Below are 25844 nucleotides of genomic sequence, written 5' to 3' on the forward strand. Positions count from 1 at the left end.
GTGTAAGCAACACAGCAAGCCACGAACAACACAGGCAATACTAAGAATCTCCTTTCTCAAGATAGACAGGCGGCACAGGATCAGCCACCTCCAAGAAAGACAATACGAGAATTGACACAAACCTGCATGGTTTATAAATTTTAATCTTAAACAAAAAAGTTTTTAACAAATTTTAATACCAGGAAGGCTGTTGTGACTGTGAAAAGTTGAACATTGTGTATTTGAGACATTACATGTGTATGTATATAATTTAACACCTATTATAATAGTAGTTTCCGGAAAAAGTATTGATGCCCTCTGAGGATGATCCATAGGGATCGAAACATGTAAGGGTGATGAGTTTTCAAGTGATAAAACTTAAATAGTCACACTGGATGGTGGTGTTTTTGGCTTTGTACATGCATGTCTGTAGCATAACTCACCAAATTAGGCTGAAAAACAATTTGAAGAAAAGCTCTAGAGAAAAGTGAAGCACTTTTATGTTCAGTACACTTTCTTTTTAAAGTTTTTCTAGTTTTTGAGATAATTCAAGAAAGACTGACCATTTACTGTGTTTACAGTTCTGATCTTATATGTTCAACAATCAAGTATGGTCTTCCAGACATACCCGAAGATAATCTGAGGTTCCTATTTTCAATAATTATTAAACAAATCATCCTCCCATCTTAATTTATAGGTCTGCATGTACATAAACATGCATTTAATTATTATATAATAAGTGTGTGTGAGTCTCAAATTTTCAAGCTCAAATTGAGAAACAAATTCTTGATTCAAACATTAGTTTTTCTTCTCAGTTTTGATAACTTTCTGGTCGCTGCTTTTTCTTTGCACAGTGGGCTAATATTAGACAGTATTGTATTTGTGTGTATGGAAGACTCATATTCTTTTCCCTTTTAGGGGATACAAATCTGCGGATAGACATCACAAATTCAAGTTTTATATATGTATATATATATATATACATTGTGTCATATAGACCCATTACTAAGCAGTGACTCTGCAAACAGTGACCATATCTGAGCAACAGCTCGGTAAACACATTCCTGCGATAACAAATATGCATGCAACAGTAGAATTACTGTTGGGAACAGGGTGTTTTCTATGTGGTCCATGCCAAGATATTATAACCAGTACATTTGGAGCAATGAGTTCAGTTGTGAGTAGTATTAGACAGCAGGCAACAGCATGAACACAGAAGCTGAAGAATCTCCATTTTTGAGAGCTGTTACCAAGCAACGACTAGGGGCACGATAAAAGACTGAGGCTTAGGGTGTGCTGTATTGATTTGTAAAGTGTGTAGATGAGCAAAAGCACTGTAATTCTGAGTCATTTGTATAAATTGTCAGTAAATCCATTCACCAATTCAAAGCCCATCTGTAGTCACCCCTAAACCTGACAGCTGGTGTCAGAAGTTGGATGGATTGGAGACTGCAGTAAGAAGCTATGCCACCATGCTATGGAGACGTGAAAAAATGATGACATGCCTGCTGGCCAAAATACAGGCTGAAATAGGAACCAACCAAGTAAAGACGGACACCGCCCTAAAGGAATTGAAAGCCGGCCAAGAACTCCTGAAAGAAGAAATGCTGACCAAATTAGATGCCCATCATGAAAGGATGATGGCCAGGGTGGACTTCCATCTAGAGAAAATGGAGGCCCATCTAGGATAGATGGAGGCAAATTCTGAAGAAAAAGAGACTGTAACGGAGCAGCAAGAAGTCCCTAAAGAAGAAGCTGCAGTGAAAACTTTCAGAGCACTGAAGAACTGGTATGGGGACAAGCATCTAGCTGTTGGGCACCACCAACAGCTGTCGAAACAGATCCAGGGCATTAGTGGGTCCGAGAAGAAGTTCACCACCACCAGCAGAGAGATGACTCACCATGCAGGAGTGGCATGATGTAAGGGACGCAGTCATACAGGACCAGTGGTCAAACAGTGACGATGGAAAAATCAGACCAAGGCCAGTGTTGCAAGAAGAATCCAGAAACGACAGACATTCAGAAAGAGATTTTAGGCAAAACCAGAATTGAATGATGGCATAAGGGTCCAAGGCTTAAAGGAGGAACTATATCTGAGGAAGGACAGGACATCTGGCAGGATCTTCAAGAAGACTGTAAAGCTGGAGCTCCTGAATAAAATAGGACTTTCATTAGACTGTGGAAAATGAATATCAGGACATTGTGGAGGGCTCGGTCCCCTCCGAAATGAAAGAAGAGACCACTAACAGTAGATTAAGAGCCATGATAGGAGCATTGACCACTCTTTGAACTTTTGCCCTCACCAAGTTTAAATGAGGATGTTACGTGTGTAATATTGTGACATAATGGCTGAAATCTGGAACAATTTGACAAGAAGAGGTGGTCATTGTTATGCAACAGTGTGGTAAGCACATTTCCATGGAAGCAGATGAACACACAATTGTAAAGGAACCATGGAAGTAAAATTTTTTGTACTGTCCATGCTGAGGATAGCACTGGGACCACTGGGAAAAGTCCAGTCAATCATGTAAAATATCTTGGTATAAGCTTCGATATGAGGATTACATGGAGACTGCATATAGAAATGATCAAAGCCAAGATGTTCGGAACATTATTTAAAATCTACTCCCTATTCAAAACTGAGCATTCAAGCACTAACATTAAACTAACCCTCGATAAAGATCTGATCAGGTCAGTAATGACTTATGCAATTTTGACTGTGCAATTTGTGGCAGACACCCACCACTTAAAATTACAGGAGCATAGAAAATATAAGAGGCTTAAACTTGGTGATGGTCAAGCTCATGACTGTTCTAGCATAACCATAGTGTGAGATAAATAAGATAGGCATGATTTGCTTTGCGCATCATGGACTGACAGAAGACTTGTATGTTTTATAAAATGAAGAATTTTCAATAACATGCTGTTTGTGCAATATGTATACTTGACAAAGGTGAAGCATATACATGAGAGAGAAACTCATCCTCTTGTCAGAGAGGTTGTCACACAGGGACTGAAAGCTGGATTAGTTTAACAAGAAGAGGCTCTCATTTCTATGCAGTAGCATGGTAAACATATCCACAGCAACAGAAGAGGAACCATGGAAGCTATATTTCCTATGTGGTCTGTGCTGAGGCTATATAGTGAGGACCACATTGTTAGTAGCCACTACCTAGCTACAGCTACTGAACAAACAAAAGACTTTATATGAGCATATAAGTGAGACTGTTACAGTTATTACAAGTTATAAACATTCAGCAAATCCAGTTATCAATTCAGACTCCATATCTAGTCACTAACACTTAGCAGTATGTTCTCTTGTTATTTTCTTTCAAATGTTTGTAATAAGATTCTGAAAGTAATTCATACAATTATTATTTCTGTGCAGACATGTTTGCTAATGCAGGATGAACTAGCATTCAATCATCGTCTGTTCAGGTAAATGTGGTATTACACTTTGGCACATTTTGAAGAAGTGGCTAATGTTATAAATTACAGTAGTGAAAAAAATGGTCCGCTAGAGTAAATTGTCATTTCTGTCTTGATTCTTGAAGTTTTCCAAAATTCTTATCTCAATCTCATCTCAAACAGAAAATTGAATTCTTGCACATTCCTAAAATATAATTAATTGTGCTGCTGATGTCCTTTATTCTTGATTGTAATAGAACAGTGTACGTGGAAACAGATCAGCAGAAGATCCCCAAAAAAAGGAAGTCTTAATTGAGTTTAAACTGCATTGAAATCAAAATTATTTTATTCTATTAATGTAGTGTCCTTAAAATAGGTTTTGAAGCATGGGTATAATAAAACAGTTTATTGTTATTTAGTTGTCTTTTGGTAGTTTAATGTTGATTATTTATTCACTGGCCATGCTTGAAGTTGGTCACTCACTTCTCTCTAGTACCCAGATGAAGAATGAGTGGATCTCTACTTCCACTCCCCCATATCCTCACAGTATGATGCTTAATTAAGCATGGGGATAGTTCATTTATTTATTTAGTAGCTTATGTAGTTTTGACTTGTTGAAGGTTGGAATAAGCCTCAGCTAACAGTGAACAGTGGTATGTGACTTTCATGTTTGTTTATTATAAAGAAAGAGTTCATAACAGTCTTGATTATTCCATTTATATAAAAGAAATGGTTACAAAATTACAGTTTTGTGACAGTACGACCTTGAAACAAATACTTACCGGCCTGTACACTTTTTTGTCATTTGACACAGTATCCTGGTGTTCTGTGGGTAAGAAGTAATTTTATAAAGTTAATTCTTTGAAATGTTTGAATATGGTCGCCGGTATTTACATTTGTGCTTGATGGCCTTATGATTATTAGTTACATGTATATGTTAAGATTTTTTTTTTCCCAAACAGCTTTTATTGTGATGAAAAGTGCTAATATTGTGACATGATCCTTTAAGGTTACTTTTGACAACTTTGACAGGCTCTGAAAATCTAGTGCAAAAATACACCATGTGCAGGTGTCTTGATTTTAATTTCACAAAACATCCCTAGACATGCATTCAAAGTGAACTGTACATTTCATAACTCCTCCTAATACAGACTGATCAGATGGAAAGGAAACATGCAACATGCTGCAGCATGTGGCATCGTGGTAGTTTCCTCCATCACCTTGACAGAAACCACCAAAGGGTTTTCCCTGCTTGCATCGATGACTCTATTTAAACAGAACTTCGTTACCAACTACTGTAAAAATGCTACACAAACTTACCATATTTTATAAGAGCAGGTGCCTTCAAATATGCCTTGCAGTGCTTAAAACAAATTGTATGCTTTTTTGTTTATATTTGCTCTAAGAAACTAAAGCCAGATATTTTTCAGCAAAATGAATGCAGATTGGTAGATGAGCAGTGTATTCAGTCTCTTCAAACAAGTGGCAGCTAAAGAATGACAGGTATTTACAGCACATGTTGCTGTCAAGTCCGTGGCCAATATAAATGAGGTGTTTGAAAATAATCAGCAAAGGAGTGTAGTCATCTGTATCCAGAGATCTTAGTTCCTGTGTTATCTCTGTACCTTCTTGAAGGGAGAGTGTACAAATATAATTCTCACTCTGAAAAGCTGTTCGGAACAAAATTACGCATATAATTGCTTCAGTTTCGAAAGCTGAATTGTAGAAAGTATTGCAAAATTTTTGTGCTGTGTGGCATGCTTGAAGGCAGAGGCAGGTCACTTCAGCAGTTCTTACAAACTGTGATATGTTTCTGTTGCCCTTTTACAGTAACCAGCAATGAAGTTCTGTTTTAAGTAGAATCAGCAATGCAGACAGGGAATCTCCCTTGGTCATTCCCTTTGTGGTCACACAGCAAAGTACCATCATGCTATCATTCAAAACATATTTTTCCACATCATTTCAACATACTTTCTTATGAAAAGTTTATATTTTTTTGCAGAAAAGGAGAATTGAAGTTGAACCCCAAGCTGTATGTAAAAGAGACACTGTGTGAGGAGGGGTTCCCAGAGGCTTTGGCTGACTTGAAGCAGAAGCTTGCAGAGATTCAAGTTGATCCTTTGAAAAAGTTCCCACAAGTCCTTTTTCTTGGAACTGGATCTTGCATACCCAATAAGACACGCAACACCAGCAGCATTCTGATTCATATCAGGTATGATATAGGCACATCATATTGCTACACTATATCCGATAGGATCTTGTATGATGATGTTGGCAGAAAAGAGAGTGAAAAGCATGCATAAGGACATTGCCTCCTCTACATGTAGGCCAAGCCCCTTTGTTCCTCCGTTATATAAGCAACAGCTATACACTATCAGGCTTTGAAAAAGGACTAAAATATTTCAGCATTATGAGATGGTATTGGAAAGTTCCAAGACTGTTATTGTAACCACCTCGGTGAAAGGAGAGGGGAAGGCCAAGTTCACACTTCAGCAAGCCTATTACATCAGTCGGTCACATTGTTTTTACATGAGTGCTTTTTTGACTTCGTGTTTCTTTTTGTCTGCAATGGATGGCATAATCAAGCAATGTGTCTACATAAAGTTTTGTGTGAAGCTCAGTAAATCCGCTACAAAAACTCTTGAAATGTTTCATGGGTCTTTTGGAGAACATTCTTTAAGTCAGACAGCAGTTTTTCAATGGCATTCACGTTTCAAGGCTGGTCGATTGTCAGTTGAAGATGATAAACGTTCATGGTGACCAAGCACCAACAGAAGGACAGAAAATATTGAAAAAATTCGAGAACTTATCCACGAACACCATCCCTGAACAATCCATGAGCTTGCAGACACCGTTGGGATCAGTTATGGAGTTTGCCAGGAGATCTTAACAGAAAATTTGTACATGCGCCACATTGCTCCTTCATCACGACAACACGTCCACCCACACGTCCCTGAAAACCAAAGATTTTTTCCCTACTCATTGGACTTAGCCCCCTTTGATTTTGCGTTGTATCCCAAACTGAAAATGAAACTGAAGGGACGAAGTTTTGAAACCATGTCCGACAGCCAAAGGGAATCACGAGTGGCACTTGACAGCATGAAGGAAAATTTCTTTCATGATGCTTTTGAAGTGTAGAAAAAACGGTGGGATCACTGTGTACACTCCCAAGGAGACTACTTTGAAGGAGATTGGGTATTTGATTTGAATTGAGTAAGTTAAGCCATCATTTCGTTTTTGACCTAGTCCAGGAACTTTCCAATAGGACCTCATAATAGAAGGATAATGGGGAAGGGATGATAGAATATTTATATTTGCCTATAACTGTAAATTGGCTGTGCTGCCTTTCACTTGAGACCAGGAAAGGAAGGTTTGTGCTTCTGTTATTCCAACCCCTCAGTTATCCAGCCCATAGCCAGTCACTATACCAACTGTGCTATCCCAGCTCACATTGCCATGAAAAACGTCTCTTACATATGCCCTTCTTATTACATGCTAACAGAAGCTTTGCTATTGTAAGTTAAAAGACATATGAAGGTTTAATAAGAGATCTGAGATCATTCTTGTTGCACGTCTTCTCAGTTGTTTCATGAACACCTGGATCTGAATATTTTCTTTCTTCCTTTTATGAGACAAAGTTGCAACTGTCCTTTGTTGTCACTCACCTTTGACCATGAGTGACATCATGATTCACCCCTTTTAGTTCTCAAAGTTCTACATGGTCTTGAGAGCAGGTCAATTCACAGGCTGCCAGACTAGTCAGTGAGCATGGATCTCTTAGGTTCCAGGGTATAATTGGTCTTCAACTGCCGAAATGGGAAAGCCTGTGGGCTTTGGATGGGATGTCACTTATTCAGATTAGGTGATAAGAGATCAGAGTTCTTCAGTCTCATGATTAATCAAGTCAGGTTCAGTTCTCATGTGAATTTGATATTTTCTGTCACAACTGCACAAATCACTGATATTAAACACTTTCACATTAGAAGAATGATCACTCCCTTTGAACAATGAACTGGCTGCGTGCTGCCAAACTTAACACTTCTGTATCTGTCTCACAACTATTTCCCTCTATCTTAATCCAAGAACTGCCTCTTCCAGTATCTCTGTAAGAACTCCCTTTTGTGTCTCCTTCAAACTTTCTTTATCAGCCAAACTCAGAGGAACACTGATTAGAAGCCCTGCCCCTACAGCAACCTAAACCACTGTAGCACATTTTACCATTGGAGTCTCAACTCCTGCTTTGAGGCTAGGTATAGTTAATGCCTCGTAACTTTAGCCACGCGGAAAGGTAAACGCTGTTGTGGAGCACGCGAAGCTGTACGCTTGCTGTGATGACATTCAGTGCTACTCCCCAAGCGGAAAACATTGCCTACGGAGACCAGGAGTAGTACTATACACCTGACCACACTCCCAAGACTCTACATTCCAAACTGGTAGTACCCACGCTGACATAAGCTGATAAGACTGCTCCCCCTGCTCCACAAGAGATGGTATGACCCCTCTACCACAGCTAGAGTTCCGAGGAACTAACAGTACAGAAATTGAACTTCTTTTTCTCACAGGCACTTCACTTTGGCCTGAATGAAAGAGATGATAACATATCCTATTGTTTGAACTCCCTGTGTTGGCGCTCACCCTAGGGCATCTAGGTAGATAGGCCTATGCCTATTAATCTTATAAATGTGTTTTGTAATTTATATAATTAAAATTGCCAGTTATTTGTGGTGTGGACTGTATGATCACAGTTTCTTTTTCAAATGCTGCTGTCTCTTTGCGCAGTGAAGATGACTGCATCATGCTGGATTGTGGAGAGGGAACCTATGGACAGCTGGTGAGGTTTTATGGACCAGAAGCAGTGGATGCTGTCCTTGGAAAGCTGCGAGCTGTGTTTATATCTCACCTTCATGCTGACCACCACATTGGGTTGGTTGGCCTGCTCAAGGGACGCAAACGAGCTCTCCCACAGAGTCCTGTATTTCTCATTGCACCCAAGCAAATCATGTCTTGGCTAAAGCTCTATCACAACTGCTTTGAGCCTGTACTACAGGAGTTTTTACTGATTGCCAATGGAGATCTGGTGAGAATACTGCAGACAGTTTTTTTTTCCTGGTATGATGGCTGGTTTTGAGAAATATGGTAATATTTTAGTCTCACTCTTCTAAAATTATGGACAGAGCTCCTCCACAGAGTGCTGTGTTGTGGAATGTTTTCTTTCTCCCTCATTTTCAGCCTACTCTCATAAGCCAACTTTTTTATTTTTTCAAAATAAAGAAAGCAGGCTTATGTTATCACCTTGCTGTCTGTGTGTCTGTATGTGTATCCCCCAATCATTGCTAAGCAGCGACTTGGTAAACTCATTTCCAAGGCAACAAATGCGCATGCCACAACAGAACAATTTTCGGGTGCATCGTTTTCTGTGTGATCTGTGTCATATCAGAGGAAATTTGGTGACTTAGTATGCATGTGTATGCCCTCTGTTGTTGTTAGGTACTTGCTTGGTTTCTAGGCAACAGCGCAATATACACATTCCAGTGGCAACAAATATACACACAGCAACAGAATTCTTGCAGTCTGTGTAGTATAATAGGAAAGTAGGCAGTTTGTTCTTCCCAGAACTTTTTAATTTTTGGTGTTCATGAGAAAATCTGTGGTCAAAATAGCCACTAAAGTGCAGAAATTAAATTAAATTATGTCTCAGTGGTTAACCCTTTGGCAGTGTTGGGCACTTAAAAGCAACCTTACAATGCAGATGAAAGACAGTTAAATACTGTCATCCAAAATGTGCAGCTTTTACTAAAATTCATGTAAAAAAAGTGAAAAGTTAACCATGTATTCAGAAAATAATGTAGATTTAGACCATATATACAGCGCAGGGAAATTTAATGTAGATTTAGACCATATATACAGCGCAGGGATATTTTAATGTTTTGTCTCAAAAATATATTTTTTATGAAAAATGGCATAAAATCTAAGAAGTGCAGAATTTAAAATAATTTTATTACCTTGGAAATAAAGTTTTGTGTGATAGTCTTCAAAACATTGCTCTAGACACAGTCCAACATCGCACTGTAGGCAGAAAAATCTTGTATCTTTCTTCTATTCATGTTTGGTGTGTACCATGAACCTCCTCTGCAGTGTTAATTTTTTTTTATTTTTCCAGAAAGAGGAGCTTTGTTCAATCATGGAATAATGTTTTCTGCTATCTGGTGACCTGCTACTTAGCCTTCAGTATCAGTGAACTGTTGATAGAGCACCTCCACTAAAGTGACCCAGAATGTTAGTTGATCGATTTACTTTCCACTATTATGCCTACAAGTTACTGCATTCAGTACTGTGGCATTCAGAAATCATCCGAATAACTTCCTGTAGCATTTGTGCATATGCTTCCTTTCTACAATGTGCAAGGTGTGACAATTTAATTCCCAGAATGGCCACAGCATATTGGTGGGTTGTTGAGTCTGGCAAACTCATATACCCAAGCACATTTAAACATGTTTTAGCTTGCGTTTCCATGAACCACAGACCAAATGAGTCATTCATTCCCAAAGAGCAGAAGAAGTATTAGGTACATGTCTGTGGTGTACTGTTGGCGGAAAAGTGAGTGACAAGGTTTTGTGTGAAGACTGGTAAAAGTGCTAGTGGAACATAAGCCCTATTAACAGTGGTTTATGTTGAATATGCTGTGAAGAAATGTAGTATTTTTTAATAGCATAGGCGGTTGAAGGAAGGGTGAGAAAATGTGCAAGATGACCCAAGAAGTGGGCAGCCAAAGGACAGATGCAAATGTAGACGGCATACAAACCTTGGTACACTCAGATCCTGTTGTTGCCTTGCATGTATTCAGTCATGAGGTGTTTAATGATCAGTGACCTAGCAATGCTCTGTCCATCCATGTTACAATACTGACTACTTTGATACTTCCCATTTTTTGTTTGTGCAGATTCACATCAGTTCATAATATTTGTCTGTTTTGCAGCACATGGGAAGGCGGAATGTTGAAGCTGACCTGTACTCACAGTTGTTAACATATCTACATATGTCTGACATCAGCACAGTTCCAGTCAAACACTGTCCTAATGCATTTGGAGTGGCATTCAGGCACTGTGATGGCTGGAAGCTGACATACTCTGGTGATACAATGCCCTGTGATGATCTGGTGGAGCTTGGTATGTACAGTAGACATAAAGGAAGATGAGAAAAATGAAGAAGTTTGGTTTCATATCTTTGGGATTATGGAAGCAGCATATTAAACTGTATTCCATCTTTTAACTGTGTTTCTGTACTTTTGGGATGAACTCACCTTTCCTTTGGTAGCAGTTAATTCTGTTCCTTTGTATTAGTATATGAGAGGTCCCCCATGGAGATTGATTGTCCCCCTTGTGTTATCTTTTAGTCAGTTATACCAAATTCTAGAGTACTTAGAAATATTATATCTTCGGGTCATATTGTATGTGAAATGTCTTTATTTTTTCCACCACCACAGTACGTAGTGTGGACACAGAATACATTCGTTGTTTCTCACATGCTTCAGCACTTTATGCCATCATCACATATTTTGCTTTCTTATATTCACCTGTATTTATCTGGTAGTGTGTAATGCTGTCATGTATAAAAGGTGTGTTCATCTCTGAGATTATATATTAATTGCTTAAATGTTAAATCATTAAAATTAAATTTCTTATTATTTATCTGGATGTAGCAGCTGTGTGTATATGTCTCCCTTCTACCACTGTATTTCTTTGGGGTTCTTCTTGGCCTTGTGCTGTTGTAGTATGTGTTTTGTTGGCTTGTAAGTATAGGTTTGCGTTATCTCCTTGTTTGTGTACTTCTAGAGTACTTCTTTCACAAGAGTAGGAAGATACAAGGTCTCACAATAAAGTTCGCGAGCTCGCCACCGTGTACTTGCCATGGCAGCAGTGGACAGAAACTTCAGTGTGGTTTGATGAAGTTGACATATCAGTGTTTCACAGCTGTGTTGTTGATCTATGGCAGTCTGTTTCTCAATGGCGTCTATTATTGTTTTAGTGTGTTTTGGTGTTTCATCACGAGAATGTAGGATGCTTGAATTAGAGCAATGAATGAACATTAAATTTCTTGTTAAACTTGGCAAGAGTGGAAGCGAAACCAGAGAGATGTTATTTTATGTTCAAATTTTCTTTTCCATATTAGAATATGTTGCATACACATTTGACTCAACATTTTGTCATGATTCATGTTTCTGATGCAATACCCAGGACGGGACTTCCCCGATCCCTCTACTCATAACTTTCCTCATCCGTGTACCATCAAAGAGGCCGTGAAGAGATTAGTTGGAAGCATTCACATGTAGCCACTATCAATGTAATACTATTCAACTGTAAGGGACTTCACTTATTTATTTCTGAAGTCTCCATGAGGTTTGTTACGCTTCTTCATTTGAAGCTGAGGCCCATTCGCATTAGTGGTGACTAGTCTGTAATTAAGTTTATTTAGCTTTCTGTAGTCATGCTGAAAGTGAAAGTAAGTCAGAAAAATAAATTACAGCTGTATCAGTGCCAGTTCCAAGGAGAAATGATAAGTACGGATAACGAAATTCTTTATTGCTGAGCGTGTTAGAAAACAGTTGGTTGTGAAAAACGCTTTCAAGTGCTTCAGNTTTTTGATATTAGAGGGATTGTTCATTATGAGGTACCAACTGGACAGACAGTCAACCAAGTTTACTATTTGGAAGTACTGAAAAGGCTGCATGAAAAGTTAGATGGAAATGACCAAAACTTTTTGCCAACAACTCATGGATCTTGCATCACGACAATGCACCTGCTCACACAGCACTGCCTGCGAGGGAATTTTTAGCTAGTAAACAAATAACTGCTTGAACACCCCCACCCCCATTCACCGGATCTAGCCTCCAGTAACTTTCTTCTGTTCCCTAAGATAAAGGATTTAATGAAAGAAAGGCATTTTGATGACATTGATGACATCAGGAGTAATATGATGGCAGCTCTGAAGGCTGTGCCACAAAACCAGTTCCAAAATTGTTTCGAAGGGTGGACTGGGCGCTGGCATCGGTGCATAGCTTCCCAAGGGGAGTACTTTGAAGGCGACCACAGTGATATTCAGCAGTGAGGTATGTAGCACTTTTAGTGCAGTGAGTTCGCAAACTTTATTGTCAGACCACATACTGTGATGTGATGGCTAAAAACTGGAATAGTGTAACAAAAGAGAGGCATATACAGGGTGGTGCACGAAATGATCCAGTATTTGATTTAGTATTAATTATTCAACCATGCATTGAACAATGTTTTATAAGATGGTTAACACAGTAGGTCATGGAGATCAGTTCTTACTCTTCCTGAGCTTGTTAATGTTACACTGTTCCTGCTTATGAGCCAGTATACACAAGATGGCTGACAAAGGAAGACTGTAGAACTGTGCATAAAAACAGTGTTGTTCTGTACTGTCACAGTGAGTGTTGTGGTCACCCAGAGGCACTTACATGCCCATTTTCAAATGTGATGGGCACCTTCATTCAAAACAGTTCATAAATTTTTAACCAATTTAATAATGATGGTTCAGTGTTGGAGAGGAAATGTTGGGGGCCTTCATCTGTGCATTCTCTGGAGAACATTGGCACTGTTAGAGTGGCACTGCAAGTCATGAAGCCCCTCATTATGCAGTTATCTCCAACCTCCTCTCATTTCATCCCTCTTTGGTCCAAATACTCTCAACACCCTGTTCTCAAACACCCACAGTCCATGTTCCTCCCTTAATATCAGAGACGAAATTTCACACCCATACAGAATCACAGGCAAAATTATAGTTTTGTGTATTTTAATTGTTATGTTTTTGGACAGCAAACAAGAAAACAAAAGGTTCTAGACTGAATGGCAGCTCAATCTCCTCTTAATTTCCTCCTGAATCAGGTTATGATTTGTTATCATTGTTCCCAAATATCTGAACTGTGCCACATTTTCAAAACATCTTTTACCTATCCATCTTTTGCCCTGCATTTTGGTGATGAGAAAGTAACATATACTGAGTTTTCTCTGTGTTTACTTCTAGACCAACCTCCTTACTTGTGTCAGTTAAAGTTTTTTTTTTCTTTATAGTATCTGTATTATCACTAGGGACCGGATTTTAATGCAAATGCATATTTTTTTCTTGCAACCAGAAAGTATGCTCGTTTGGATATATGTATGAATTACTTAATTTCTTAAATTATGGACGTGGTTTGATGGTGCATATAAATGCATATTTTGCCTGTTTTATGAATAAGCATCATATCTTTGAAGATCTGTACTGATACTGCATATCTATTTTTTAATTTTATGTTCAAATTTTCTTTTCCATATTAGAATATGTTGCATACNGGTGGAAGCAAAACCAGAGAGATGTTAGTGCAGGTTTACAGGGATAATGCTATGAAGAAAACGGCACTTTAAAAGTGGGTGACACATTTTTCTGAAGGAAGAGAGAGTGTCACTGACGAAGAGAAATCAGGATGGCCAGCAACAAGCAGAACTGAAGAAAACGTTGCAAAAGTTTGTCAAATTATGCGTGAAAATCATTGGCTGACTCTTAGGAGCATAGCAGAGCAAGCGAACATTGACAGAGAAGCNACATGTAGCCACTATCAATGTAATACTATTCAACGATAAGGGACTTCACTTATTTATTTCTGAAGTCTCCATGAGGTTTGTTACGCTTCTTCATTTGAAGCTGAGGCCCATTCGCATTAGTGGTGACTAGTCTGTAATTAAGTTTATTTAGCTTTCTGTAGTCATGCTGAAAGTGAAAGTAAGTCAGAAAAATAAATTACAGCTGTATCAGTGCCAGTTCCAAGGAGAGATGATAAGTACGGATAACGAAATTCTTTATTGCTGAGCGTGTGAGAAAACAGTTGGTTGTGAAAAACGCTTTCAAGTGCTTCAGCATTTGAACACTAATATACACAAATAGAATATTAAAATTAAATCTGCCAAACGTGCTCCTGTTCAAAAATTGCTTAGTGAATTTTCTAATAATAGTTTTTCAGTTTTCCTTTGATTTATGCGAAGCCTTTTTAGCAGCAGATATTCCACTGTGGAAACTAACCAATCCCAATATTATATTTAAGCATCCTGTTACACTGTATACATTATACAAAAAAAAAAATTTAAAGGAGTTTTCTAAATTGGAACTGAAGATTTTAAAAGTGCCAGTTCATGAATGTCAATATTGACAAATAGCAGCGAAGTAGATCCTGTTAGCCAATTGGGAAGACCTGTGTGTTTTTAAATTTTAAACTGGGTGCAGTGTAACAGCTACGTGAGTGTATACACCTGATGATGGCCGTTTGCGGCCGAAACATGTAGTGTAGAAGAAGGCAAAACGAAAGACCTACAATAAATTGTTGCACTTAGGACGGAATTTATATCATATAACCAATCCTACTCTGAGAAACTTCATAGAGAGGTATACACAGTGCAAGGTGCCGGATGAATCTACTGTGCGCAAAAATTACGTGAAACAGTGTTACGATCTTACAATTGAAAGCATTAGAGATAAGATTCAAGATAATTTTATGTGGGTATCAATTGACAAAACACAAGATTGTGAGGGACGGTTTATTGCAAATTGTATAGTTTGATCCCTTAATAAGAATGAACAATCTACCCCATATCTTCTTGTGGTAGAGCAATTTGAAACCACAAATAGCTCCGCAGTTTCCAAATTTTTTATCAATTCCATGAATTTACTATGGCCGAATGGCATTCGGTATGAGCACGTATTGCTCTTTGTGACTGATGCCGCAAGTTATATGATGAAAGCCAGTACTGTTCTTAAAGTTATATTTCCAGATAAGACACATTTGACTTGCCTTGCCCATTGGTTACACTGTGTTGCAGAAGCAATTCATGCAAATTTTCTGCTTGTTGACAAGTTGGTGTCTTCTCTGAAGAAGGTATTTGTTAAAGCGCCATACAGAAATGAAGCCTTTAAAGCAGTAGCACCAAGCGTTCCACTTCCGCCAAAACCAATTTTAACACGCTGGGGCATGGAGCTGTGTGCAGCGAGTTATTATACCGAACATTTAGAAACAGTTAGGAATGTCATGAATACATTTCATCCCAAAAGTGCAGCATCATTTCAAATTGCCCAAGATGTACTAAAAAACACAGAACTAGAAACTAATCTTTCTTATATATCTGCTCACTTCTCTCATCTTCCATCCTCCATTTCCTCACTGGAGGCAAGCAATAGCAATGCTACTTTGTATCAGTTGTTAAGTGTGTTCGAAACCACTGTTTCCAAATTGAATTCAGTTCCTGTAAGAGTTGGTGAGGTAGTAAAGGAAAAAGTACACAGCATTCTTTCATAAAATCCAGGATATGAACAAATTTGTGAAATTGAAGAAATTTTAGCCGGTAAACATACTGAAATGCCAAGTAAAAGAATCACTAACAGTAGAGCAAATAGCGGCTTTTGTACATGCGCCCCTAAGTTCCTGTGAGGTGGAAAGTTTTTCCCGCTATAAGGACATATTATGAGACAATGGGAGGCGACTAAATATGGAAAACCTAAAACATTTAGTAATTGTGAACTGCAACAGAAAAGAAGTTGAACGTTCAGAGAGCTAAGTGTGAGTACCATTGGTATTTTAAATTTGTAATGTCAATAACTCTGGCATTTATCTCACAGTAGCTTCACAGAATTCATATGGAAATGAATCGTGGAATACAGATCTACATATAACCAATATTCATTATGACTGCTGTAACTGATTGTAGTTTGCATGTTCTCTTAGATCATAACTTCATCTCTGTGGTGATATAAGTGAAATCCTTTGGTCTTCTGGGCACTTTTTCACCTAGGTCTTCTTCATCTGCTTTTAATCTCTTGGCCTACTCAAGCTTTCCACCCTCTCCATACTGAACTGACATTTGTAAGTGAATTTCAACCACTTTTATAGCTTTTGCCCACAGAAATCCTGCAACAGTCACCTGCTCTTCATTGGTGTACACAGGCAAGATACTATCTTGGTATGTTTGCTTTTGGCACAAGTGATGTGTGACAACTGTTTTTGCACATGTGGGACAGTATCATTTATTGTACAGCACACAAATATATGAGGAAGGCTGTTTTAGTAAAATACTGAGAAGTGTCTTTACTTGCCAGTTTTTCTCATAAAGACAAATATGAAAAGTAATATCTTAGATACAAATTCAGTTTTAAAGAATGTTGAAAGAAAACAGCTGACTCAGAGAATTTTTTTCATTAACAGTGAAAGTTTTAATGATTGGAGAACCGATATAATGATGAATATGGTGATGAATTGTCAGGTAGAGGGAGTGACTTGCTGATTCATGAAGCCACAATGGAGGATGAACTTATGAGAGAAGCTCAGTCAAAACTGCATTCTACAACTTCACAAGCAATTGAAGTTGGGCTGCGAATGGGAGCCAAGTTTACACTCTTGACACACTTCAGCCAACGTTATGCCAAACTGCCACGCCTCAATGCCAACTTTACGAAAGATGTTGGTATATCATTTGATAACATGCAGGTGTGTGGTCAAAATCTTATGTTAGTTTAATTTACAAACAAATTTTCCTTATGTCAGTTTTCAAAAATCGCCATATAACCAAACTTATGGAAGATTACGGTTCCTGTAATTTATAGCCAGTAAATCACGATTTGCCTGTAGACAGGTTGACCAGCTGTCCTGCATATTTTAGCACAGTCCTGAATTCATGGATGGTGAGGTTTATATGAGAGAGGTTTTACTGCCCTGACTTCTCGAGTGTTTGGATCATGTTTGAACATTTAGGATGTAACTTTTCAGTTCTGTTAGAGGAGACTTCTTTATCTGAAAACATGTAACTGCAGTACCATATCTTGTATCTAACCAGAACACAGAATTTCATTCGTTACCAGAGGTTTTATCATTGAGAGTGTCAAAGGTTACAGAATTTGTTGTATTTTTACAACTGAGTTTAGGATTACATCTTAAATGTGAGAATTCCATAGTGAAAACAGTAGAGTAATCAGATTTCCTTTTAACATTAATTTGAGAAGTTAGGACTATATAATTCCATGGCTTAGGATCTTCTTTGAGCAGTTGATAGTTATTCAATGGATTTCCTGGTATGGAATCTGAACATTTGCCCTGCCATTAGACCCGAGATTGACTTCTGTCTAATAGACTGACATCTTGACAGCCCACTTCCTAAAATTCATTTTAATACAGTTTGTTCCTAGAATTCCCAAGACGTCTTTTAAATTTTTGAAACAAAATGTTGCACAGTTTGTAATGTGCCCAGTCTACTTTGACAAAAATATTTTCTTTTTTGCTTGTGCCGAGGTCAAGAAAATGTGGATCTATACATCCACTCCCCCAGACACCTTCATAGCATAGTGCCTATTTCATTAAGCACAGGGACAACTTTACCTTTATTACAATAGATAAAAAAAGCAATATAAAGTACTGTGAAATGATGACTGAGAGCCTGAATAGTTTAACAAGAAAAGTCATCTATGCTGTGGCACAGTAAGCTCGTCTCTGCGGCAACAAACACGTGACATCACAATATAGAACCACTGAGCCATTGCTTGGCAACATGGTATTTCTGTTGGGTCAGTGCTGAAGCTATATAAGTGGACCAGATAAGCCTTCTAGTTACTCGTTGCATGTGTGGAAGCAGGGTCACATACCTCCACTGTAGCCCTGCGAGTTGTAGGAGGTGACGAAAAGGGAACCCAGTGCCTGGGTGTATCACTGGGCCACCATGTGCCTGGGGGATATAAATAAAGGAACCTGACCCTTCAAGCTGCTGCAGTCTTGAGACAGTAAAATGTGGTCATGAGTCCTGTGGGACTTGGACCTGCGAATGACTGCACTGGCAAGGGCCAGCAACAGTTGTAAGTGACAGACCCATCCTCTGATATTACATAAGGACTATGACCACAGATGTTCAGTTTTAAAAAAGATACTGGTCATGAGTCTCAAGTAGCTTGTCACCTAGACAAACTGATTAGCAGTAAACTGCCCGTCATAAAGTAACTCTTCCTATTTACTCTGGCAAAGAATCAAGAAGCCTCAGAAATCTTCAAATTGACAGCGCTCTGTAACATAGTTATAAAGGTTGAAGCTTATAAATCCCAAAACGGGGTTACACAATGCTACGGTTGTCAACATTTTGGCCACATCTGGGTGCACTGCAGGCAGCCTCCTTGCTGCCTGTGGTGTAGGGGTAGACATTGCCATCATGAATATCCAGAGAAACAGAACTCGGAGAGTGTCCAAACCCACTGCAATTGCAACCTGCAAGATGGGGAATACCACACCCAGCAAGTTACAGAGGCTGCATTCATGCAAAACAGGAACTACAGCACAGGTCAGCAGGGAAGACGTTCTTCTCAAAATACACAACACCTGATCAAGCATTCACCACTGCTCTTCAAAGCTCTCATCAGCAGCATCGGCAGCAACCATCACAATAAAAACAGCAACAGTCTTCAGGAAGAAATATGCATCAGGACACCAATCAAATCTCAGGTCATTCAGTGCAGGCTAAAAATGTAAATATTAATGCAAGAGATAACTTGTTCCTTGCCTTCGCTATGGTGCAGCAGATTATGACAGAGCTGCCTGGTGCTGCAAAAGAAAAAGCAAAAGTTGCTGTCATAACTAAAGCTGTGTTTACACTATTGAAGAACACTGCCAACAACAGTTCAGAGACCTCTGAAAATCATAGAATTCAGTGCTAGCAGCATTGGGAGGCAGTCCTACAAGGTCAGAAAACAGTTACAAGATTTTAAAGTGGACATGGCCCTGTTGGCCCTATGATATTTATCAGAGAGACCATGAAGATGTGCACAAAGGTGGAACTACCCTTGCTGTCAAGGAAGGCATCCCTCACTTACCTCCTCTCCTATCAGTAGAAGCAACAGGGGTCAGCATACTGATTGGAAACACTGAAATGTTCCTTGCAGCTGTTTATGAATGTCTGCAAGGCTGTGGAGTGACACAGACATCAGAGAGCTATTAGGCTTTAGAAATAAGTCCATCCTGGCAGGCGACTGAATGCAGAGAACCCCCAGGCTTCAAGCTCTTGGAATTATTTGTTACTTCTAACTTCAACATTTCAGCTTCACAGTGCTCTATGTATTACACACCTGATGGTAGAGGAAATGTTCTCGACATTGAAGTATGTCAGAACGTCTGACTGTCAGAGGTTACTGTCACTGATAATTCTAGACCGAGATCGCCTACCAATAAGGTTCAGCATTCTACTGGACCCTGTTAGAACAAGGGAAGCTTTAGATCCAGTTGAAAAACCGATGGACTTGGAGCTGTTTCAAAGCCTCACCTTTGAATTCATGTCTCAAAATATCCAAGTTCACTCTTCTAATGAAGCTGATAAACAGAATGTGACTTGGAGCCTCTACGGCCTTGACAGACAGGATATCAAGCCGCAAGGTCAAGAAATTAGACTGTTTTAGGCTTGAAATGGGTCTGTTGGTTGATACCTGGTACCACAAATGATGGAAAGAAAGCCAGAACTTTTTATGAATTTTCATTAGTCGTTATCTACAGATGCTTTAAGATCAAGTGACATTCCCTAGTGTCCAGAACATTTTTGACTTTATGAAGATAATACAGTGTAGGCCTATTAATGCCCTTGTTTAAAGTAATCATAATTGTAAAATTCAAAATATAATTTTATCAGTATTGCTTAATAAATTATCCCAGTATCACATTTCCTGACATTATGTCCAGTAATGGCTGAGATAATTTAAATTGAAATGTATTTAGCTCCTATATAACAACATGTTAAACTTCCCCAATTTCAGTGAAGTTCAAGATGGCACCATAATATGTGGCAATGACAGGTTACAGTATGATGGATTATGAAAAAATAACGCATAAATAACTTACATAAAAAACTTGTACTCATATACTCCAAAGCAATTAAATGAAGTAAAACATTTTTCATGGGTTAGATTGGGAAAATTACATACTGTTAATTGTATACATATTCTTGTCGCTGCCACTAGTTTAATACTACTTACACATGTGACTGTTTAGGTGAGACTGGGGGAACTGCCTTTACTCCCAATGATGTATCCATCACTGCGACTCATGTTTGCCGAACATTATGACGAAATGGAACAGAAGACAGCCCGCAAGCTTCTGAGACAAGAACGTGAACAGCAGGCATTTAGTTCATGATAAGAAGATGACCATGTTTTGGTTGCAGTCATATTGGATAGCTTTCATGTATGTCACTAAAAGAATATATTTTGTATGCTTTCAACATGCTGTACTTATCAAAGACAGTCAGTGATTGGAATAAATTTACATTCATTTCAGTCACCCATCTAATATCCTGTGAATTTGTGACCTCATGGTAAGAGCGAACATATTATTATATACTAGGCATGTGCAAGAATTACTTTTCCAGTTCAAGACAAACAGTTTGAAAAACTTCAAGAACCTAGATAAGGAAGATTTTTCTCAAACAGATCTTTTTTTTTATTGTAAATTATAACACCAGCCACTTTTTCAATATCCTACCATATTTCCCCAGACAGGCGATTCCGAATACAAGTTGACCCCACATTGGGAAATATGTTCCACAGTAAAAGCAATTTTATGAACTGATTTCATACTCCTATTACAAATGTGTGAAAGAAAATATTGTAAAACATATACAAAGTTTTCTTCTTCAAGTCAGTAGCCTTTCTTCATATTCACCAGTCCTATCATGTATCACAGCTTCACTGTCATCATAATTTTCATTGGATATACAGCAGTTCTTAAATTGTGTGTCACTTCTGGAGAGATCTAGTGCCATGATCTTGATCTACTGGCAGAAAAATTCTGCACTGGGCCTATTTATTTTCCCTGTGGTGTGAGAACATGATCCCCTACCAAGAGAACCTATTCCTCAGTGTCATCTCTACGCAACACTCTGATATGGACCAAAAATTTCAGCATCTTGTTGAATAAGGATATTGCACAAAACTGACATTCCAGTATGTCTTTGAATCTGTATGACAGTCTTCATGAAGAATCAGCATAACTTCTGGATTTTGTTGGTTTCGCCTTCAGATGTTTGCCTTGAGAGATACTATTTTCCTGCCACTTCACAGTTGGTTGTTCTGCATACTTGCATTTAATCATCACAAACTTAAATTATTCACCAAACTGTGAATTATTTGCCTGCTGGGAACTCTTTCATCACAAAACCTATGTGAAATTTTTGCCTACACTTTACAGCAGGTCAGTACTTCACATAGGTATCATACAGAAATACATGTTGCTCTAAAGCAGCGTTTCTCAAACTTTTCTGAAGTGGGGACCACTTTTATAAGTCAGAACAGTTCTGCAGACCACCTTACTCTTATTCCCTTCGAAAGCAAATTTATCATTTTTAGCATATTTTAAAATAGAATTAATTACAATTAATTTAATTCAATTAATTTTATATTAGTATTAAGTAATTAAGTTAATAGAAGAAAATTAGTTTTTTAATAATTCAAGGCTATTAGAATTTGGATAATCTTTAACTTATTAACTAAAACAATAAATAAATGTTGGTACTCACATTAATGAGATGGGTGAGCCTGCCGATTCGTGCACAGTTCTAAATTTGGATGTATGTTGGTAAGCTTAAGTCGGAGATCGTCACATACATTGAGTCAATTTTGGTACTTTGTTTTTATTTGAGTTAATGATGAAAACCCTTTCTCACACAGATACGTAGAAGTGAAAGATGATTGCCATGTGTAATTTCCAAACTCACATTTTCAGCTATAGTGTGATATGCAGTTCATTTTAATTTTATTTTTTCTTCTGTCTTTTTTTAAAGGGCCACAAGGGCACACCTTGAGGACCACTTGTGGTCTGCGGACCATAGTTTGAGAAACACTGCTCTAAAGTATACCTCATCATGATGTTAACTGTAACTGAGAACAGATAGCTAATGGAGCTGATAACTGCTGCCTACTGCTGACAAATCATAAACAAACTCTCATACATGAACCACACTGCTTGCTGTGAAACATAATACCGTCAAGATGTCTACATGTTAATTACATACCTTCATTCCAAACGGTGCACCAGCCACTGTGAAGCGTAGAGCCGTGAACACGTGAAGTTATTAAAAACCTCGAACACAATAGACCACTGTAGGTCACGGTGCAAGGGCCAAGAATGCCCACCCCTTATACATTCATTCATACTAAAAACCTCCCTTATAATATATACAGGGTGTCCCAGGAGGAATGGACCAAACTTCGGGAGGGTGTTCCTTATGTTAAACTATGCCGATATAACCCAAAACACCTATGTCCAAAGTTGAACGGTTACGGAGATAATGGCCAGAGANGTCCATTTCCCATATTTGGAGCTTACAATTTAAAAAATATTAATTTTGGCTTATTACCTTTTTAATCATTAAAATTTTCTATGGTTATTCAGTACTGAAACACGTTATTTGATCATTTCAATAATCTTAATACCATAATAACAATTATGTTTAGATCAATTGGAAGCAAGGGCACCAAAATTGAAGTAAATAGGGCAGTGTCATTTCATCCTTTTCTGGTAACCTGTATTGGAGGGTTGCAGATGGAGGAGACGCCCTCCAGGTGTGGAGGGTCGCTGCAAATATATTGATTAAGCAGTTGCAGACAGCCAACAAGGGGTGGCCCTCCAGCTTTGGGGTTGAGCGTGGGGCTAACAGCTCCTCACGGTAAAAAAATAAACTTGTTATGAAAGTGTTTAAGAATCCTTGGACCTGGACAGATTCTGTGGATAAACGACCTAAGTGAAAGAAAATGGATATGAGATTTGGTACTTGGAATATTAGAAGTAAGTACAGGGCAGGTTCACTCTGAGCATTAGTAGAAGAAATCTCAAATAATAAGTTAGATTTAGTGGGAGTACAGGTCAGATGGGATGGAGGTGCCCTGAACCAGCAGGCAAACATACATTTTTCTGTGGGAAGGGAAATGAGAATTTTTAATTAGTTACAGGTTTTTTCATACATAAGAGAATCATATCGGCAATTAAGAGGTTAGAGTTCATTAGTGATAGGATGTCGTACATAATACTAAGAGGTCGCTAGTATGATATCATCATTGTGAATATTCATGCCCCAATGGAAGAAAACATTGATGATATAAAGGACAGATTCTACAAAGACCTAGAACATTTATTTGATAAAATGCCGAAGTACCATATGAAAATTTTGTTAGGAGATTTCAATGCCAAAGTAGGTAAAGTAAAAAAAAAAGTAAAGCTATCCCCGTACCAGGCTGTGAAGGCCCATAGGGTTGTGAGACGTTGAGGGTCCCACACTGTCTAGACAATCCGCTCAAAGATGGCAGTAAGGTTGTCAGCCCTACGTGCCGGCCACGCTTTACTCCCCAGGAAAATTATTTAATTAATTCCTGGTACTCATTTATGTTAGAGGCTGAGTAAACCCCAGGGCCCAGTGCGGCTGGAAGGATTGGGTCAACTGAAAAAATCCAATGACCTCATCAGGACTTGAACTCGCAACCTTCCGGCTTGTAGCATAGCTCCTCAACCACTATGCTACAGGAAGATATTTTCAAACCAACAATTGGGAATGAGAGTTTGCACAAAATGTTAATGATAATGGAGTTAGAGTAGTAAACTCTGCCACATCAAAAAATCTTACTGTCAGAAGTACAATGTTCCCCAATCGTAACATGCACAAATTTACTTGGACATTGCCTGATGGGAAGATGCACAATCAAATTGACCATATTTTGATAGAAAGATGGCATTCAAGTATACTTGATGTCTGATCATTCAGGGCTGCAGATTTTGATACTGACCACTACCTGGTGATGGCCAAAGGTTAGGGCAAAACTGGCAATGAGTAAACAAATGACACACAGAGTTCGTATGGAAAGGTTCAATCTCAAGATATTAAATGAGGCAGAGGGTAAAGAGCAGTATTGCGTTGAAATCTCAAATAAGTTCACAGCTTTGGAAAACTTAGACACTGAGTTGAATGTCAATAAAGCTTGGGAAACTATTAGAGAGAATATCAAAATGTGTGCCAAAGAGAGCCTATGTTATGAACTGAAGAAGCATAAGCCATTGTTCAATGAAGGATACTCAAAATTATTAAGAAAAAAAAATTGCAGTGGTTACAGGATCCAAGCAAAACAAATGAAGATAATCTGAATATAAGACGTGAAACCAGCAGGCATTTCAAAAATAAAAAGAGGGAATATGTGAAAGACCAAATTGATCTTTCAATGAACAGTAAGAACAAGAACATTAGATACCTGTATAGAGGAATAAATTACTTCAAGAGGGGTTATCAGCCTAGAAGTAACATAGTGAAGGATGAGAATGGTGATCTACTGGCAGATTCCCAAAACATAGTGAATAGGTGGGAGAACTACATACATACTTCTCTCAGTTATGAGAATGTACACGGGGTCAGTGATGTTAGGCAGATAGAAGTACATACAGCTGAGCCGTTAATAGGTGATCCTAGCCCTTTTGAGGTTGATGTAAAATTGAAACGGTATAAACCACCAGGTAGTGATCAAATTCCTGCAGAACTTATTCATGCAGGAGGCGAAATATTACATTCTAAGATCCATAAGCTAGTTACTTCTATTTGGCATAAGGAAAAATTGCCTGATCAGTGGAAGGAGTCGATTATTGTACCAGTTCACAAGAAGGGTAATAATGCCGACTGTAGTAATTATCAGAGGATATCACTGCTATCAACTTCATACAAAATGTTATCAAATATTTTTCTCTCAAGGTTAAGTCCATACACAGATGAAATTATTGTGGATCATCAGTGTGGTTTTCGACACAACAGATCAATTACTGATCCAATCTTTTGCATTTGTCAGATCCTGGAGAAAAAATTAGACTACATCAACAGGATGCTAAAATATAACATTACATCAGCTATTTGTAGACTTCAAGGAAGCCTATGATTCAATTAGGAGGGAAGTATTGTACAATGTTTGGGGTACCCATGAAACTAGTTAGGCTTATTAAAATGTGTTTAAACGAAACGTGTAGTAAAGTTCATATAGATAAACATTTGTCTGATAATTTCCCTATCCAGAATGGTCTAAAACAAGGAGATGCTTTGTCGCCACTCCTTTTCACTTTTGCTTTAGAATATGCCATTAGGAAGGTCCCAGAAAACCAGGTGGNGCTAGTAAGGAACTTGGTCTAGAAGTAAACACAGAGAAAACTAAGTATATGTTGCTTCCTCATCACCAAACTGCAGAGCAAAAGATGAATAGATAAAAGATGTTTTGAAAATGTGGCACAGTTCGGATATTTGGGAACAACAATAACAAATCAAAACCTGATGCAGGAGGAAATTAAGAGGAAATTTAACTCGGGCAGTGCTTGCTACCATTCAGTCCAGAACCTCGTCTTATCATCTGCTGTCCGAAAACATAAAAATTAAGAAATG

General features: G+C 38.3%; 1 protein-coding gene across 1 annotated transcript in view; it reads left to right on the forward strand.

Annotated features, from left to right (window-relative positions):
- The window catches only part of LOC111867254 (ribonuclease Z, mitochondrial), a 33928-nt gene extending 13207 nt beyond the window's left edge, over positions 1-20721 (forward strand). Inside the window, exons 7-11 of the mRNA XM_023856932.2 lie at positions 5390-5599; positions 8167-8464; positions 10364-10553; positions 16689-16912; positions 20438-20721. Coding sequence (XP_023712700.1) covers positions 5390-5599; positions 8167-8464; positions 10364-10553; positions 16689-16912; positions 20438-20581 — 1066 coding nt within the window. The 3' untranslated portion in view covers positions 20582-20721. The remainder of the gene's footprint in view (positions 1-5389; positions 5600-8166; positions 8465-10363; positions 10554-16688; positions 16913-20437) is intronic.
- Positions 20722-25844: the final 5123 nt, after the last annotated feature.

Source organism: Cryptotermes secundus, unplaced genomic scaffold (assembly GCF_002891405.2).
Source record: "Cryptotermes secundus unplaced genomic scaffold, Csec_1.0 scaffold1270, whole genome shotgun sequence".
NCBI lineage: Eukaryota > Metazoa > Arthropoda > Insecta > Blattodea > Kalotermitidae > Cryptotermes > Cryptotermes secundus.